This window comes from Labeo rohita, unplaced genomic scaffold (genome assembly GCF_022985175.1).
Source record: "Labeo rohita strain BAU-BD-2019 unplaced genomic scaffold, IGBB_LRoh.1.0 scaffold_75, whole genome shotgun sequence".
Classification (NCBI taxonomy): Eukaryota; Metazoa; Chordata; class Actinopteri; order Cypriniformes; family Cyprinidae; genus Labeo; species Labeo rohita.
The window spans coordinates 235,282-252,932 of NW_026129689.1; the positions used below are offsets into that span (position 1 = coordinate 235,282).

Sequence of the window (17,651 nt, forward strand, 5' to 3'; positions counted from 1 at the left end):
AAATACATTCTAAAAATGAATATCATACATTTTTCTCTAACTTACAGAAGACAACAACATTTTTTTTTTTAAGTACATTTTAATTTAAGTTTTAGGTATTGTGGTATTCAAATTAAACTACATAAAAATAAGAAATGTTAAATATATATTTATTCTTTTACGTCAGTTAAAGTATGTGTGTGTGTGTGTATATATATATATATATATATATATAAATAATCGTTTTTATTTATTTATTTATTTATTTGTTTATTTATTTATATTATAATACCGATTTAAACTGTTGTTGTTTTTTCCCTCTCAAAAAAAATTCTATTTAATTTAATTGCATTTCAGTTTAAAAAAAAAAAAATCTAAAAATAAAACCATACATTTTCCCTAACTTACAGAAGACAATAACATGTTTTTTGTTTTTGTTTTTGTAAATTACATTTTGATTTCGTTTTAGGTATTGTGGTATTCAAGTTAAACAGAAATGATAAACGTTAAAAAAATATATATTTATTATTTTATGTTAGTAAACTATTTGTGTATATATATATATATATATATATCATATAAATTTTTTTTTAAATATATTTATTTATTTATTTTATTTATATTATAATACTGATTTAAACTGTTGTTGTTTCTGCCAACAAACATTTCTGATTATTATCAATGTTGAAAACAGTTGCTGCTCAATATTTTTGTGGAAACTGTCATACATGTTATTTCTCAGGATTCACAGATGCTTAGAAAGTTCAAAAGAACAGCATTTATTTGAAACAGAAATCTTTTGGAACATTCTAAATGTCTTTACCGGCACTTTTGATCAACTGAACGTGTTCTTGCATTTTTCTCTGTTCATTAGTGAAGCCACTCACCGCTAGATCTCCTTCCTGAAGCCTCATTCCAGCCAGAGATCCTGAAACCACAAATCAGACAAAACTTCACTACAGTCTTAGCAACACAGAGTTACACGACTGACGGCTTTTACAATTTTCCATCTGCGACTCGCTGTAGGTTTAATAGCAGACGGTCAATGGTGATCCCGGTGGCCTTGCAGGAAAAAAACGTTCAATAAATCACCTGAAACGCCACGCTAACGAAAGCTTCAACGGCTGAGAAAATTGATCTCTGAATTCTAATTTCAATACATCAGGAAAATCCATTTCAGCACTTTCTAGTAAAATGCAAACATACGCTGTCAAACGAACAGCTAACTTCAACTGAAATGCATCACGGCCATTTTTCCACTTAATGTATCACTAATATGATGGGTTCTGAGTATGATTATACTATTATTTACATTAATTTAAATATTGTCTGCTTATGGTTATAATTTATTATAATTACATATATATATTAAAAATAAAAGTCTTTAATAAAAATAACTGCACTTTATAATAAGAATTAACAAATATTTTTAATGAAATGTATCATATAAAATAAATATTATATTAACTATTTCTGTCATATATATTATAATTTGTACTTATTTAAACATAGACACATATGCTTGGTTTTTATTTTTATAAATGTATTTTATATAACATATATAATAAAGACAGTTTACAGTAATTATTAAAGCAATTTTTTTTTACAAATATATAAAAAATTGTTATGTTTAGTTTAAATACACACATAAATACGATTTTATTTTATTTTTGTTTTTGTGTTTTATTCATAAAATATTCAAATTATTATCTAACTTAAATAGCATATATGATATAAATATTAATATAAATATTAAATATTATATTTAATTTTGAATTTGTTTTATTTTAATAATGTATACATGTATATATAAAGTAAAATGTTTTATTCATAAATATTCAAATATGAAATAACATTAGAATTTATATTAATTTAAATATACATGCATATTTTAATGATTTGAACTTAAAGACATTTTATAATAATAATTAATAGAAGCTAATTTAATTTTTTAAAGATATACTTTTTTGTTCATGTTAGTGTAAATATACACAAAAATGATATTTTATATTAAATGTTTTTATTTTAATAATATAACATATATATAAAATAAAATGTCTCATTCATAAAATATTCAAATATTAAACATTACAATTTATATAAATTTAAATATACATGCATATTTTAATGACTTGAACTTGGACATTTATAATAATTAATAGAAGCTAATTATTTTTATAAATATAATTTTGTGTCCATGGTAGTGTAAATATACACATAAATATGATATTTTATATTAAATGTTTTAATTTTAATTATGTAAACATGTATATAAAATGTGTTATTCATAAAATATTAAATATTACAATTTATATACATTTAAATAAACATGCATATTTTAATGACTTGAACTAAGATATTTTATAATAATTAATAGAAGCAAATTAAATTTTTATAAATAATGTTTTTGTTTGTTAGTTTAAATGTACACAAATAATTTTATATTAAATGTTTTTTTTTCAACAAAGAAGTTTAAATTAAATAATATTGTAATTTATATTAATTTAAATATACCTGCATATGTTAATGATTTGAACTTTTTTGTCATTTTGTAATTAATAGAAGCTGATTTAATTTGTATAAATACATAATATTTTTTTATGTTAGTTTGAATATACACATAAAAATGATATTTTACAAATGTTTTTTTAAACAAAAAATAAATAAAACTTGCAAGATATTTATACAATATTAAAATGTCATAATAATGTAATTTATATTAATTTAAATATACATGCATATGTTAACGATTTAAACTTAAAGACATTTTATAATTCTTATTAATATAAACAAATACATTTCTTAAAAAAAATAATTTATAAAATACAATGCATTTGAATTCATATTAATTATATTTAAAATCTATGCACAAAGACTAAAGCAGACAGATGCATTTGTGTGTTTTTGCTGCCATCTACAGTCTCTAAGAAGATCTCAGCAGTGATAAACTGTGTAAAATCACATATGCAACATCCGTTTGTTCAATATAATATTTTCCTAGTTACTGCATTAGATTGAAAGTGACAGAAACGCTTTGCTTTACCAGGATTGTCTCCAGTGAAGGCCACAACTTTACAGCTGTCTGGAAACCCATAGCGTTTGCTGTAATACGGAGACACACAACCCTGAAAACAGACAAACAATGGCACGTTTCAGGCCTCAACGGGAGCTTGAGACTGATTCGATGTTCACGTTCGATCATTTCATTTAAAAATAACACATTTTATTTTACCAGAACGGCTGTAGACGGCGTCAGGTCACCAAGTCGTTTGTCTAACTGCGGCGCTGTGGCGTCCAAACAAACCTGCGACCACCGTTTCTCAAATATATCCATCAAATTCATCCCCGAACCTTCAGATAAAGACAAACGCACAACCATCAAACAAAGATCAGACTGTGTGAGATTCAATAGAGTTCAGATACAGAAAGAGCTTCTTAATAATTCACAGTTTAATATTCCATCCGATCGTGTTTTTATTCACAGATGATTCAAGTGGAAAAATACTCTGCTGAAAGTCATTTATAATGCATCATTTCTTGACTGAGCAAATGCGATCTGAGAACTGAGAGGGGAAGGAAGTAAAACAAACGGCGTGTGAAAGAATCGCCAGATCGTTATTTGGGCAAAAAGACTATTTGAGGCGACTGTGATGAATGAACGTACCGTCGCTGTAGTCGATGGAGGCGTAATCGCCCAGGAACAGAGATGAAGCAAAGCTGCTGATCAGCGATATTCTCTGAAAAACACACCAGATTACATGTTATTACAGCAAATATTGATGTTCTTTCACACGGGTAATTAGTGCTGAGCTTTAATTAGTGGCAGGAAATGTTTTCAGTGTGTCTGACACAAACTAAACACTCTTTAATTCAGTGAAATAAATGCGTGGAATTGGAACATTTATTTATTACTGAAAACATCTGTTGGCAGCTGGTTTAACTATATATGTATACATAATTAATTATAATTAATATTTATATATTATTAAATAACATTTTATTTTAAAAAATATTTTAATAAAAATATATATTTTGTAAAATTATAATACAACATAAATGTTGTAATTTACATCAATTTTGTAAATCAGTTTACATTTATATAATTTAATTTATTGATTTAATGAAATTAAATCACACTAATGATATTATAGTAATTTATTATACATAAAAATTAATTTAAATATACATTTATATTTTATTCAGACTTCAAAACCTCATGAAATGGTTTGACAAGCAAAGTTTATTAGCATTGATTAATTCATTTGAATGTTTTAATTATATTATATTGTATATAATATTATTATATTAATTATATTAATTATTATATTAATTATATATTTATATTATTTAATTTTAATAAAAAAAATATTTTATATAAAATATGTTATAAAAATGTAAATTTTTTAGCTTATATAATTTTTTTTTCATCAGTTTTAAAATCTAGTTATTTATTATTTTAAATGTTTTAATTTATATAAATTACACAGATTTTATATATATATATTTTTAATCAGCTTTAAAATCTATTTTAATCAATTATTTTATTTTATTTTTTGAAAAAAATATTATTTATAATTTTATATCATTATATTATTTAATTAAATAATAAAAAACAATAATTTTTAAATATAACATTTATTTAAATTTTTTAATTTTTTTAATCTATAGTAACTTTTTTATTTTAATAACAATTCTATATAAATTAAATTTATATTTAATTAAAATATATTAATTAAAATTATATTAATTAAATTTATATTTTATATTAAATATGAAATAAAATATACATTTATAGAAAATCTATACATTATTATAAATTATAATTTATATTTTAATATAATTACCATTTTATTAAACAGTATTTAGTAATTATATATAAAAATATTTATATATTACAATTTTCATTAAGTTAAACCCTATTAAGTGGTTTGATGAAAAAGTTTGTGCCTTATGTTGATTTATTTCCTACTAAAATGTGAATTTGGAATGGAAAAAACTTTTAAACAGCTTTTAGATGATCTAGAGAGAATTTTATTGAGCAGACATTTCTATAAACACTGAGTTTTACCTCCGTCTCAGTGAATTCATTCGGCTTTGAGCGACAAATCTTAGAAATCTGGTTTCCAGTGAAGCGCTGTTGAACAAATACACATAACATTAAGAGACTGAACTTAGATGAATGTAATTATTCACTGATTTTTAGATGTTTTAGGACACGTTGGGGTTAAACGCACCTCATACGCTCGTGAGCCGGTGATGTCGGCGAGACGCTGAGCGCCTCCTGCTGCCTCCTCCAGGTACTGACACTGATCTGACGTACTCGAGTCCATCCAAACCGGACTGTCCTGCACCGCAAAACACTCCTACACACACAATCCACCCAGTATACAAATAAATATCAACATATAGAAGAATTATGTAGGTGATACAGCTATAAAATGCATAACATTATGTTTTGAGAGTATTTTATACATGTTTTCTGCCGCCCTGTACAAGCAGATATGCAACAAATCTGCTTCTGTCATACATCAGGTGAAGTATTAACCATTAATGCTGGACATTAGACCCTCAGCAAACAGTGTGAGCGGCGTTAGGAACGACAGAAGAATCTGCTGATGTTGTTGTCACCTGTAACAGATGGTGTAAATGTTTCTGTGGATCCAGATGATTCAGGGTTTGTCTCGCGCCCGTCCTCCAGTAGACGCTGCCATGTTGCTAAAACAAGAATTAAATTAATGACATTTACAGAAGTCTAAGCATTTTTTTTTTTTTTTTTGTTAATGCAAAATGTATTTTTAAAAATATATTTTGGACAACACAAATATATTTACATTGTAAATATATGTTGTATTTAAAAAAAGAAAACTTAAATTATTTATAAATGCATTTTAATTTATATATCTAAAAAAAAATGGCCATTTTTTAAATATTTTTATACAATATATAAATATATTTTGTTCATTTTTTAATATTTTGAGTTTTTTTTTTTAAACTGAAAATAAATTAGGCAATTTGAATAAATAAATTTACATGCTTTTATAAATTTTAATATATATCTTTAATTAAAAAAAAAGGCCATATTTTGAAAAATAAAAAATAAATAAATACCTGAATATAAATGAGCCAATTTAAAGAAGTAAACTTAAAAGTTTTTATAAATGTGTGCTAATAAATATCTATAATAACAAAATATATTTTGCCCATTTTTTAATATTTTGATAAATAAAAAAATACCAAACTTTAAATAAGTAAACTTACATGTTTTTATAAATGTATTTTAATATACATCTTTAACAATAAACTTTATTTTGGCCATTTTTTTATATTTTGAGAAAAAAAAAACTGAAAATAAATTAGGCAATTTAAAGAAGTCAACTTAAATATTTTTTATAAATGTATTTTAATAAATATCTATAATAACAACATTTATTTTAGCCATTTTTTATATTTTGAGAAATTAAAAAAAAAAACAAACTGAAAATACACAAGGCAATTTAAAGAAGTAAACATAAATTTACAAATTATTTCAGGCAGTATATAGTAAACAGCATATCTTTATACATAATAATAAATAAATGCTGAAAGTCACCTGTCCACTGCCTGAGATTGCTTTGACCCGAGAGAAATCAAAACCAGTGTTTCTCATTTTCTCCAGGAGAACATCCAGCGCCTGCAGTCAGACAGTTAAAGCTCATTTTGTTACATCCAATTAACAAACAAAGAGTGTCTGATTAATATATATATATATATATATATATATATATATATACACACATATATCAGGGTATCTGCAGGTTTCTACGAGTTAGATTTAAGACTTTTTAAGACCTTTTTTAATACCGTACAGAATGAAATTTAAGACCAATTTTGTAGTAACAAATTTGCAAACACCACACAACACAACCAATTACCTTAAACTCTTTATTGATTTACAGAAAGCGTGAAACAAAATTGCAAAACATAGTCTTTGCACCGACTAATCATTAGGAAGAATATTGACAGCCATAGGCTTATGAAGATTTCAAACAAACACTGCACAGCAGTAAGTACACTGCATGCCATTAACCTGAACATTTGTTTTTTACTGTATCTCAGTTCTTTGCCCTTTGCCTCCAACTCGGTCTCCTACTTTGAAATGGTGAAGCAAATCCTGAGCTGTTCCATGTCCCATAGGGATGCTCATTTTAACCGGTTAACCGTAAACCGACAAAAAAAATTTGACCGATTAATACAATCAGTTAAACGGTTTAAAAGGTCTTTTTTCAGTTATCAAAATATTTTAAAACATTTTCTGGATGGTTAAAATAAAATGAAATGGCATTTTTAAGAGAAAAAAGATAAATCGCGTAGGCCTATAACGTTAAGTCGCATTTTATTATTACATTCAGAAAGACCTGTTGTTGACGCGAAATATTTACAATACACTATAAACATAGGCTAGACTATTTTAGTTCCCCTCACTCCACAAAAAATCCTTTCAATTTAACAGTATTTAGAAAAGAACAAGAATGAAAAATATAAGAAGCTAGCGGACAAGCCAAAACGAAACCATTTAGGCTAAAGCGAAACTGAAACTAACATTGGGTCTCTCACACGACACAACTCCAAATGTCTCCTTATTCAAGATGCATTTGAATGCTAAAATATTATTTATTATGTAAACCTGATTTTGTACTTGCATTACAATATCCACATAAAAAAATGAATGGCATAATATCACGGCAGTACGTTGATAACGATTAAGCAGTGTGATTTTTTTTTGTCCATATGTTTGGCTGATTGTGTGTGCGCGTGCGGCGCCGGCGCAATGACTTGATTTTTTCCTTCTAACAGGGGAAACGACTCTTTACAGATAATCGAAACTGTAAACGTTTGCTGTTTGTAAAATAAAGAAAAACAGGATATGCCGCTTTCAGCCGTCTTCCTTTCGCGCAGCACAAAAATGAACCAAAAGCATACCAGGTTGTTGCACTTTTTTTGTTCGTTTGTTTTATTAAGTAAAAATATTAATCTTATATGCCTATTCATTCATTATATATATATATATATATATATATATATATATATATATATATATATAGCATGGCTTTATGAGGGTTTTTTTCCATTCGCAGAAGCGCTGCAGGTGATGCGACATGTGAATACTCATGTTCTGTTGTTTGCTGCTTTTTGCGCATGTCAAATTAATCCCGAAAAATAAATGTTGGTATTTTAACGAGTCACAGACACTTATCCTTTCTGAAATAATTTAATTCTAATTTTAAAAAATCTTGTCAGTTAACGGTTAATAATCGGTTAACAAGCGTCGGCTGTCGGTTAGGAAAAATAACCGAAATGAACATCCCTAATTGTGACCCTAGGTATCTTGACTGGACGCGATCCTGCCCCCAAAATCGAACATGCATACATTTCCCCATGGCTAAACAAGCCTAAAGCTCAAACTTTACCATGGTTCACGCAGCATTACAGCGTAAAGCCTGTGTCAAGCGAACTCCCCGCGAACGCGTATTTTAATTGGTTCCGCCCATTTTGTGATATGTGACTAACAGACGAAAAGATTTCAAATTGAATAAATAAAATCTTCTTTACAGGGTCGGTTAGATTTCATTTTTAAGACCTTTGAAACGCGAATTTAAGACATTTTAATGCTAATTAAGGCCTTATTTTTAAATTATGGAATTTAAGACTTTTTAAGACTTTTTAAGGATCCGCGGATACCCTGTATATTCAATGTCCTGTTTTTCAGGTGTGGTGAATTATGAGAATTGATCAGATGAACGCCGCTTTACCTTCACCCACATGAGCGCTGGAGACGTCACGGTCAGTTTGTCATCGTGGATATGAACTCCTCCATGAGTCCTGCCCAAAAAAACAACGAGACAAAAAGGATTCCCAATTGTCATATCAAATAATAATATTACAGATTAGAAGTGTGAATTCCAGGTCTGGAAAACAAATTGAAATCTTACCATCTTTACAAAGTCAATCAGTAAATAAATACATTAATCTAGTTATGCTCAGCTTTAAAATGCTTTATTAGCTAGAAATTGCTCCTCATATGTCATTAATTATTATTCATGGGAAAATTAATCAAATCATGGGGTGACAAGCCCATACAATACAAATATAGTATCAAATACATTTTATTTATCAAATATATTTAAATATATGTATTAGAGAAATATATATTTGTCACATATATTAAAAAAAAAAAAAAAACATACTATATACAATATAGTGTATCATTTTTTTTTTTCTGGCTTCAAAAAAATGAATCAGCCAGAAAATGCTCCTAATCCAAAAATCACAGAACTTCACTGACCAAAAAAGTGTGGGAATCCTATACAAAATAATTAAAATTTTTAGATACTACAAAAATAAATAAATAAATAAATAAATAGTGTATTATGAATAAACTTGTACAAAATAATATATATATATTATACAAATACATTTAAACATCTGTGCTAGTGAACTATATTTTGGCAATTTATATTTTGGAGCAATTTCTGGCTGATAAATTTTTTTTTTTTTTTATTTAAATATAAACACACACACACACACATACATACACACACACATATATATATATATATATATATATACAGATTTATTTGATTTATTATAATTATTTTGTACAGGATTCCCACACCTTTTTGGTCAATGAATTTCTGTGATTTTTGGATTAGGAGCAATTTCTGGCTGATTAACTACTTTAAAGCAAAAAAAAAAAAATAATTTATTCATAATACACTATATATTTATTTATTTATTTTTGTTGTATCTGAAAATATTATTTTCAAAATATATCTCAAAATATATTTCATTAAACAGATATTTCAATATATTTGTATAAATAAAACTTATTTGATATATTATAATTATTTTATATGGGTTTCCCACACCTTTTGGTCAGGGAATTTCTATGATTGCCAAAATATAGTTCACTTTTTTTTCAACGTTTTTTTTTTTTTCTTTAATATAGTGAAATATAGTGAAAATATATTTAAATAATAAATATTTGTATTAGTGAAATATATTTTGCATTTGACCAAATGACCAAAAGGTGTGGGAACCCTGTACAAAATAATTATAATATATCAAATATTTTTTTTTTTGTACAAATACATTTAAACATCTGTGCTAATGAAATATATTTTGGCAATTTTTTTTCTTTATATTTTAAATTATTACAAAAAAAAAAAATAAAATTAATAATTTATCAGCCAGAAATTGCTCCTTATCTAAAAATCATAGAAATTCTGTGACCAAAAGGTGTGGGAAGCTTGTACAAATATATATATAATATAATATAATATAATATAATATAATATAATATAAGAGTGGTGTTGTACCTGAACTCGGGCAGCTCTCTGTCAAACTGGACACTGCTCTGGTGAATCACCTCAAGATTTCCATCAACAGCAACAACTTTCAGCTTCAAAAACACAAATCAGAAACATTATAGTGTGTTAAAAACTGTCTGTACCAGTTTAACTTATATTTACAGTCTGCATTTGACCAAACATTGCATTCAGGGTCACATTTCATGCAATTATACAAATATGCAAGATTAGAGAAAACCAAAGAACAATAAAAACATCAAAGAAAGAACTAAAACTAACTTTGAAGGCGATTTGTGACACTTTTATGTAAATCTATGAGAAAAACACTAGACATTTTTGAAAAAAAATGACAGAAACGCGTTAATATCAAGCTAAACAATCAATCAGAAACAGCATATATTACTATCTCACTCCACTATATTACTTTCTACAACCGTACATTATCATAACATTTCTCCAGAACAATATCCCTCACTGATATGGGTATTATTGTACCTGTTGCGTGCTGAAATCGAACCCCAGAAAACAAGAATCTGCTCCTTCAGCCATTCAGATCACAAACATCCCGCCATCAAACGCAACTGTAGCAAAGATTCACCTTATAAATATTCATGAGGACGCAAAAACTTCCTGGAGCGTCGGTCATGTGACCTAATTAACATTCTTAAGCCCAACCTTCACCAGAGCAGGATTGGTTCATTCACCTGCTAACTCCCGCCCACTCACCACCCTCAGCCAATCCCATCCGCGATGTCATGTAGCATTATTAATATTCATGAACCAGTAAACACGTGATGTAAACAGAGACCTTCGTACAGTAGACTTAAAGGGACTGTGCACCTCCTAAAAAACATGTTTCACTGAACTTGTGAACTTTATTCTGTGACCCCGTCGTGCTAGCTGTTTAATTATTGCCTGTTTTTAAAAATATGCATTTTTAAACTGTCTGAAGCACATTGTAGAAACAGGAAGCTGATGGATGTCTAAAACAATTCATGGAAATTGCACTGGGAGTGACAAAGAGAAACAGGAGAAAGAAAAGATCAACAAAAATCGTTTAAAGTGCATGTGTAAAATAAAGCAGCCAAACAATTTGAGCTATTTTTGTTTTAATGCAATAGTATAGTATTGGCAGAAATTGCTCCATGTCCAAAAATCATGGGAATTCCTTGACCAAAAGATGTGGGAACAAAATAACAAAATATATTAGATCCATTTTATTTATATAAATATATTTAAACATCTGTATTAGTGAAATATATTTAGCCATTTTTAAAAAATTAAACAAAAAATTAAAATAGAAATGCATAATGAAAATTTTTTTTTTGCTCTAAAATAATTTATTAGCTAGAAATAACATAAATTTTAGTAATATAAAAATAAATGTATTTAAATATCTTTAACAGTGAAATATATTTTGCTATTTTTTATATTTTTAAATATAAAAAAGTGTATAATGAATATACTTTTTTTGCTCTAAAATAATTTATCTGCCAGAAATTGCAAATTATTTAAAATTAAAATACTATAAATTTTAATTATGTAAAAAATCAATTTTATTTATACAAATATATTTAAATATCTGTATCTGTGAAAAACATTTGGCCATTTTTATATATATTTAAATATAAAAAAATATATAGTATAATGAGTATACTATTTTGCTCTAAAAAATTATCAGACAGAAATTGCAAATAATTAAAATTAAAATAATAAAAAATTTAGTAATATAAAAAAACATTTATACAAATATATTTAAATACCTGTATCAATAAAATATATATTGTGCCATTTTTAAATATATTTTTAAATATAAAAAATATTGTGTATTATGATTTTTTTTGCTCTAAAATAATTCATCAGCCAGAAATTGCAAATAATTAAAATTAAAATAATAAAAATTTTAATAATATAAAAAAGACATTTATACAAATATATTTAAAATAGTTAATCAGCCAGAAATTGCTCCTTATCCAAAAATCATACAAATTCCACGACCAAAAGGTGTGGGAAGTCTGTACAAAATAATTATAATATATCAAATAATTTTTTTATACAAATACATTTAAACATCTGTGCTAGTGAAATATATTTTGGCAATTTTTTTTCTTTATATTTTAAAATATTACAAAAAAATAAATAAATAAATAAAATAAATGATTTATCAGCCAGAAATTGCTCCTTATCTAAAAAATCATAGATATTCCCTGACCAACAGGTGTGGGAAGCTTGTACAAATATAACATATAATATAATATAATATAATATAATATAATATAGTAGTATAATAATATGATTTTTTTTGCTCTAAAATAATTTATACCTGTATCAATAAAATATATATTGTGCCATTTTTTATATATTTTTAAATATAAAAAATATTTTGTATAATGATTTTTTTTTTGCTCTAAAATAATTTATCAGCCAGAAATTACAAATAATTAAAATTAAAATAATAAAAATTGTAATAATATAAAAAAGACATTTATACAAATATATTTAAATACCTGTATCAATAAAATATATATTGTGCCATTTTTTATATATTTTTAAATATAAAAAATATTGTGTATAATGATTGTTTTTGCTCTAAAATAATTCATCAGCCAGAAATTGCATCTATTGGATCTATTGTGTCTGTAAATGCATTTTAGTTTAAATGACACATTTCAGGTAAATAAGAATTTAATACATTTTTAAACAAACCAAGATTTTATTTATGCAATTAATATTAATGTCTCAGTTAATTGCTGCTATTAACATATTACAAAATTGCATTGTATATTGTATTCTATTAATGTTGGGAGCAATCCACCCGAACAAACTGTGATAATACACTTAAGCTAAAAGATAATATGATCACCTCACCCGCTGCATCAACAATACTGTGCAAACATTCTGAAGAATTACATGATGAATGTTTAACTGAATTAATATTTTATTTTTCTGATACCCTTCTTTTATCCTATTTTTTTCTTTCACATAGTTATTTTGATTTTGCACAACATATTAATATTAATATGTGAATATTGCATGACTGTTTCTTCTTGCCTTTGTCTTTGCAAACTGTAGAACAACCTTGAATTGCCCTCTTATGTTTGCATTTTGGTGCAGCTTTTGTTGGCATTGCCCATAAAGCACACACACACACACGAGACGAGAGTGTTCAGATGGACAAATCAAGCTGCATTAATGATTATACTGCAATAAAAGCACATTTCGCTGGATGTTATCTAGATGTGGTCGTACTGTTGCCCGTATCTGACGTGTGCAGAGGTGTGGGAAGAGAGCAGGATGTTTCCCACAGAAGAGGAGGATCAGAGCAGCGTCAGGATGGACATCGAGCTCTTAAAAGAGCAATACAACACCATCAGAGAGAAACAGAGACGACAAACTCATGTCATCTGCTTCAAGAAAGGTAAGAAATGCTGTTTGGGTTTGAAGGTGCAGCTCAGGCTTTTGAATTCATTAAAAGTCCCAGCAAACAGGAAACGTGCTCGGAATGTTCTCCCAAAGTTCTGAACAAACAAATGTCCAGTGACAGATCATGGAGTGTTTTTCTGAAACTTTTCAGCTGGATTTTCAATCTGACTTTTTCAAACATTGATTCTAGTTTCAGAAAGATCAGAGAACATTCAAAACATTCCTATGTTTGCAAAATGATAAAATGGAATGTTCACTTTATCTAACATTTTCTCTAACATTCATATTTAAAAAAATAATAATAATAATAATTTAGAAAATTTAAAATGCTCAGAAAACATTCAGAAATAATGTTTTTATAATGTAAACATTCTCATACTAATTAAGAATGAATGATTATAGTGCATATATTTCAATGCATATATATTCCAAAAACACTAACAGCTCATGAATTATTGCATTAATATTTTTATATTTATTGCATATAAATCAGTTGCACTTCTTGTTAAACAGTTTTTTTTTTTTTCATAAAGTTAAATAAAACTAAACATGAAATAAAAATTCATATTTTTAATTTAAATGATAATTTTTTTAAAAATGTTTAATAATATATAATGATTTTTAAAAATGAAAAATATAAAAAAATGATTGCATAAATATTTTTGATATTTATTGTATCTAAATCAGTTGTACTTCTTGTTAAATGCAGCAAATTCTTTAACTAAAATCTAACTAAAAACCTAAAAATAAACTAAAACTAAACCAATTCAATAATAATAATTATTAAAAAAAAAGTTTAATAATATGTAAATATTTAAAAACTAAACAAAAATACTAAAATTATTGCATAAATATTTTAGATATTTATTGCAGCTAAATCAACTGCACTTCTTGTTAAATGCAGATTTTTATTTATTTATTTATTTTTATGTTTATTTTTTCTTAAAGTTGTCTGGAGCAAGTTGTCACATTTTACTCATGAACTGAATATTTTTTAAGATGGGTTATTTAAGTCAATTTTTGCATAGAAAAAAAGTTTACATCTTGATTTTAGTTTAACAACATATACAAAATTAACTAAAACTAAACCTGAAATAAAAAAAAATTAAATAATAATCATTATTTTAAAAAGTTTAATAATATATAGTAAAAATAAATACTAAAATGTGAATTACATTTCTAACAAAAATACTTAAATACTTAATAAAATAAAAATAACTAATAAAATTAAAAGTATTTAAATTATGCAAAAAATAACCATAAAAAAAAATAGTGAGTTTTACAGTTACCAGGACTAAATTCATAAAACAAAACAAATATTAACAGCAACATGTGACAACTTGCCTTGCCTTGCTATTTATGTAAAATACTCTAAATACTCTTCATTATATGCAATAGCTGAGTAGCTTTTAATGTTTGTCAGTAGTTTTATTGTTATTTATTGGACATTATTTATCATAACTGAGATACTAACTCTGTGACAACAAGCCCCAGTCTCTTTTGTAAGCAGGAAACTTTAACAAATGCATTGAATCAAGTGATGTTGTGTTTAATAACCTTGTGTTCATCTACAGCACAAAATAATGAAGAAATAAGTGGCAAAAATCTAGTGGACCTGGTTCCCGTGCGTCAGATCAATCGCTCTCCTTCAACAGCATCAGAAACCCAGTTTGAGTTTGTTTTGGATTCTGACAGCGGTCTGTGGCGTTCACATCTGGACATGTACCGTATGAAACACACCACTGATCAAACTGAACAAGAAAATAACAGCGACACGTCTACAGAAACCTCCAGCAGCAGCTCAGAGTCAGAGCGGCTCTCGGAGGACTCCAACCCTGAAGAACATCATCTGGAGAACAAGAACCACGGCGGCCTGGACTCTAGGAAGTTCTCAGCGCCGGCGGTTTTGTCCCGTCAGCTGAGCTTCGGGAGTTATCGCTCCACACCTGCCAGCTTGAAATATTATTACCCATTTCCTCAGAGGAAAAGCTTGAGGAAATCAGAGACGGCCAGGAGACTGGGCCTCTACGCCTCACTTTAATGAGAAAATATGACTGAAACAACCAGGAAACGTTCTCTCAATGTTCTCCCAAGGTTATGAACAGTTACAATAATAGAACAAGTTATCTGGTGTTTAATAATGTCCTGAAAATATCATTTATAACATTTTAAGTAACATTTTAGTTTGACGTTCATGTAACATTTTTAAAATGTTGCTACTTTCAAAGAAACATTCTCATAGTGTCTGAAAAATGATACAATGTAACGTTCGCTTAATGTTCACATAACCAAACGTTCTAAAAATGGATATTTTAAACATTCAGAAGTAACATTTTCATAATGTTAGGAAAACATTCTTAGATTATACACTACTGTTCAAAAGTTTGGGGTTTTTATTGTTTCTTTTTTTTTTTTTCTTTTTAAGAAATTAATACTTTTATTCAACAAGGATGTATTAAGTTAATTATTAAAAGTTTATTAAAAGTTAATAATAAATAATTTACATCGTTATAAAATATTTATATTTTGAATAAACACTGTACTTTTTAAACTTGTTATTCAATGTTGGATAATATCAACAGTTGTGCTGCCAAATATTTTTTGGAACCTGTAATTTTTTTTTTTTTTTTTTTTTTTGGAAAAATCCAAAAAAAAAAAAAAAAAAAAAAATTACAGGTTCCAAAAAATATTTGGCAGCACAACTGTTGATATTATCCAACATTGATCATTCTAATAATAAATCCACATATTAGAATGATTTCTGAAGGATCATGTGACACTTAAGACTGGAGTAACAGCTGATAAAAATTCAGCTTTTCATCACAGGAATAAATTCTATTTTAAAGTATGTTAAAATAAAAAACATTATTTTATATTGTAAAAACATTTTGCAATATTACTGTTTTTTTCTATATTTTTAACCAAATAAATGCAGCCTTGATGAGCATAAGAGACTTCTTTAAAGACTATTACAAGTCTTACTGACCCCAAACTTCTGAACGGTAGTGTATTTTTTCATGCTAATGTAGGTTGTAATACGTTGTGGTAACTTTGTTTTGAAATGTTTCTAAAATATTAACAACTTTAAGAATGTTTTCTCAACATTATGATAAAGTACAAATCATAAGGAAGTTGTGGAATGTTTTCTTTCAATCAGTTATTATAACAAAAATACAGTTTATTAAACATTAATAATGTTATGAGAGCATTTAAAGAATGTACTCCAGTATTCTGTAGTGACAAAAACGAGCTGAAAACAAAAAGAATGTTTTTACTTGCTGCTTTCTAGCGTGACGTGGACAGATAAGCGCTTGTGTTTGATTATTGATGGTGTTGGTTATTTTTTCATGCTGAATGGAAGCAAAAGCTCATGTTTGCACTTCAAATCACATATGTACAGTATATTGTTATAAACTGATATGCATTGATTTAACACATCAAACATGACAATACAGGAGACAGTTAATGAAACTAGAGACAGCGGTTGCATTTGCATCATATAAATAATTGCTTGTTTGCATAGTTTGCACAATCACTAATTGTCCAATCAATCTTTGATGTATGCAGCTGTAAATAAAAGAATGATTATTGGACTATGTTTTATAAGAAAATACTGTTTCAGTGTTTCTACTTCAAAATGTCTTGTTTAATTTAATGCCATTTCAAAATAAACCATAAATGCCAGAGTGAACATAACAACCATTCATTACTCAAAATCTCAATAAATAAATAAATAAATAAATAAATGTGGCATGGATCTTGATTTAGGCTTATTAAAGTTCATTCAAACTAAAATTAAAAACATTTTATATATATATGTTTGAAAGAATATATTTGACTGAAAGAATATCTTGTTTTAGAATTGTCTAAAAATTCTTGTCAAAGAATTTTTCAATTAGTTTA

At 26.7% G+C, this 17,651-nt stretch overlaps 2 protein-coding genes across 3 annotated transcripts in view; one reads left to right on the forward strand and one right to left on the reverse strand.

Annotated features, from left to right (window-relative positions):
* The window catches only part of xylb (xylulokinase homolog (H. influenzae)), a 36,866-nt gene extending 25,928 nt beyond the window's left edge, over nt 1–10,938 (reverse strand). The window contains exons 1-11 of one of the 2 annotated variants that reach the window (XM_051104596.1): nt 10,821–10,938; nt 10,335–10,417; nt 8,769–8,838; nt 6,569–6,649; nt 5,608–5,694; nt 5,214–5,342; nt 5,048–5,113; nt 3,644–3,716; nt 3,212–3,330; nt 3,023–3,104; nt 867–907 (exon numbers count right to left, since the gene is read on the reverse strand). In XM_051104596.1, the coding sequence (XP_050960553.1) occupies nt 867–907; nt 3,023–3,104; nt 3,212–3,330; nt 3,644–3,716; nt 5,048–5,113; nt 5,214–5,342; nt 5,608–5,694; nt 6,569–6,649; nt 8,769–8,838; nt 10,335–10,417; nt 10,821–10,874 (885 nt within the window). In that variant the 5' untranslated portion in view covers nt 10,875–10,938. The remainder of the gene's footprint in view (nt 1–866; nt 908–3,022; nt 3,105–3,211; nt 3,331–3,643; nt 3,717–5,047; nt 5,114–5,213; nt 5,343–5,607; nt 5,695–6,568; nt 6,650–8,768; nt 8,839–10,334; nt 10,418–10,820) is intronic. The other variant, XM_051104597.1, reaches the window with a different exon arrangement.
* A 2,537-nt stretch (nt 10,939–13,475) lies between these two features.
* LOC127161840 (uncharacterized protein C9orf152) lies at nt 13,476–16,321 on the forward strand. The gene is made up of 2 exons (XM_051104595.1): nt 13,476–13,743; nt 15,323–16,321. Exons 1-2 carry the CDS (start codon nt 13,563–13,565, stop codon nt 15,787–15,789), a joined length of 648 nt encoding a protein of 215 aa, XP_050960552.1. The 5' UTR covers nt 13,476–13,562; the 3' UTR covers nt 15,790–16,321.
* Nucleotides 16,322–17,651: the final 1,330 nt, after the last annotated feature.

What these genes read in the sequence shown, in the direction of transcription:
- LOC127161840 (XM_051104595.1), top strand. Translation starts at nt 13,563, where the DNA reads ATGTGGTCGTACTGTTGCCCGTATCTGACGTGTGCAGAGGTGTGGGAA. An exon ending in TGTCATCTGCTTCAAGAAAG is followed by an intron (nt 13,744 to 15,322) that starts GTAAGAAATGCT and finishes GTTCATCTACAG; the next exon opens with CACAAAATAATGAAGAAATA.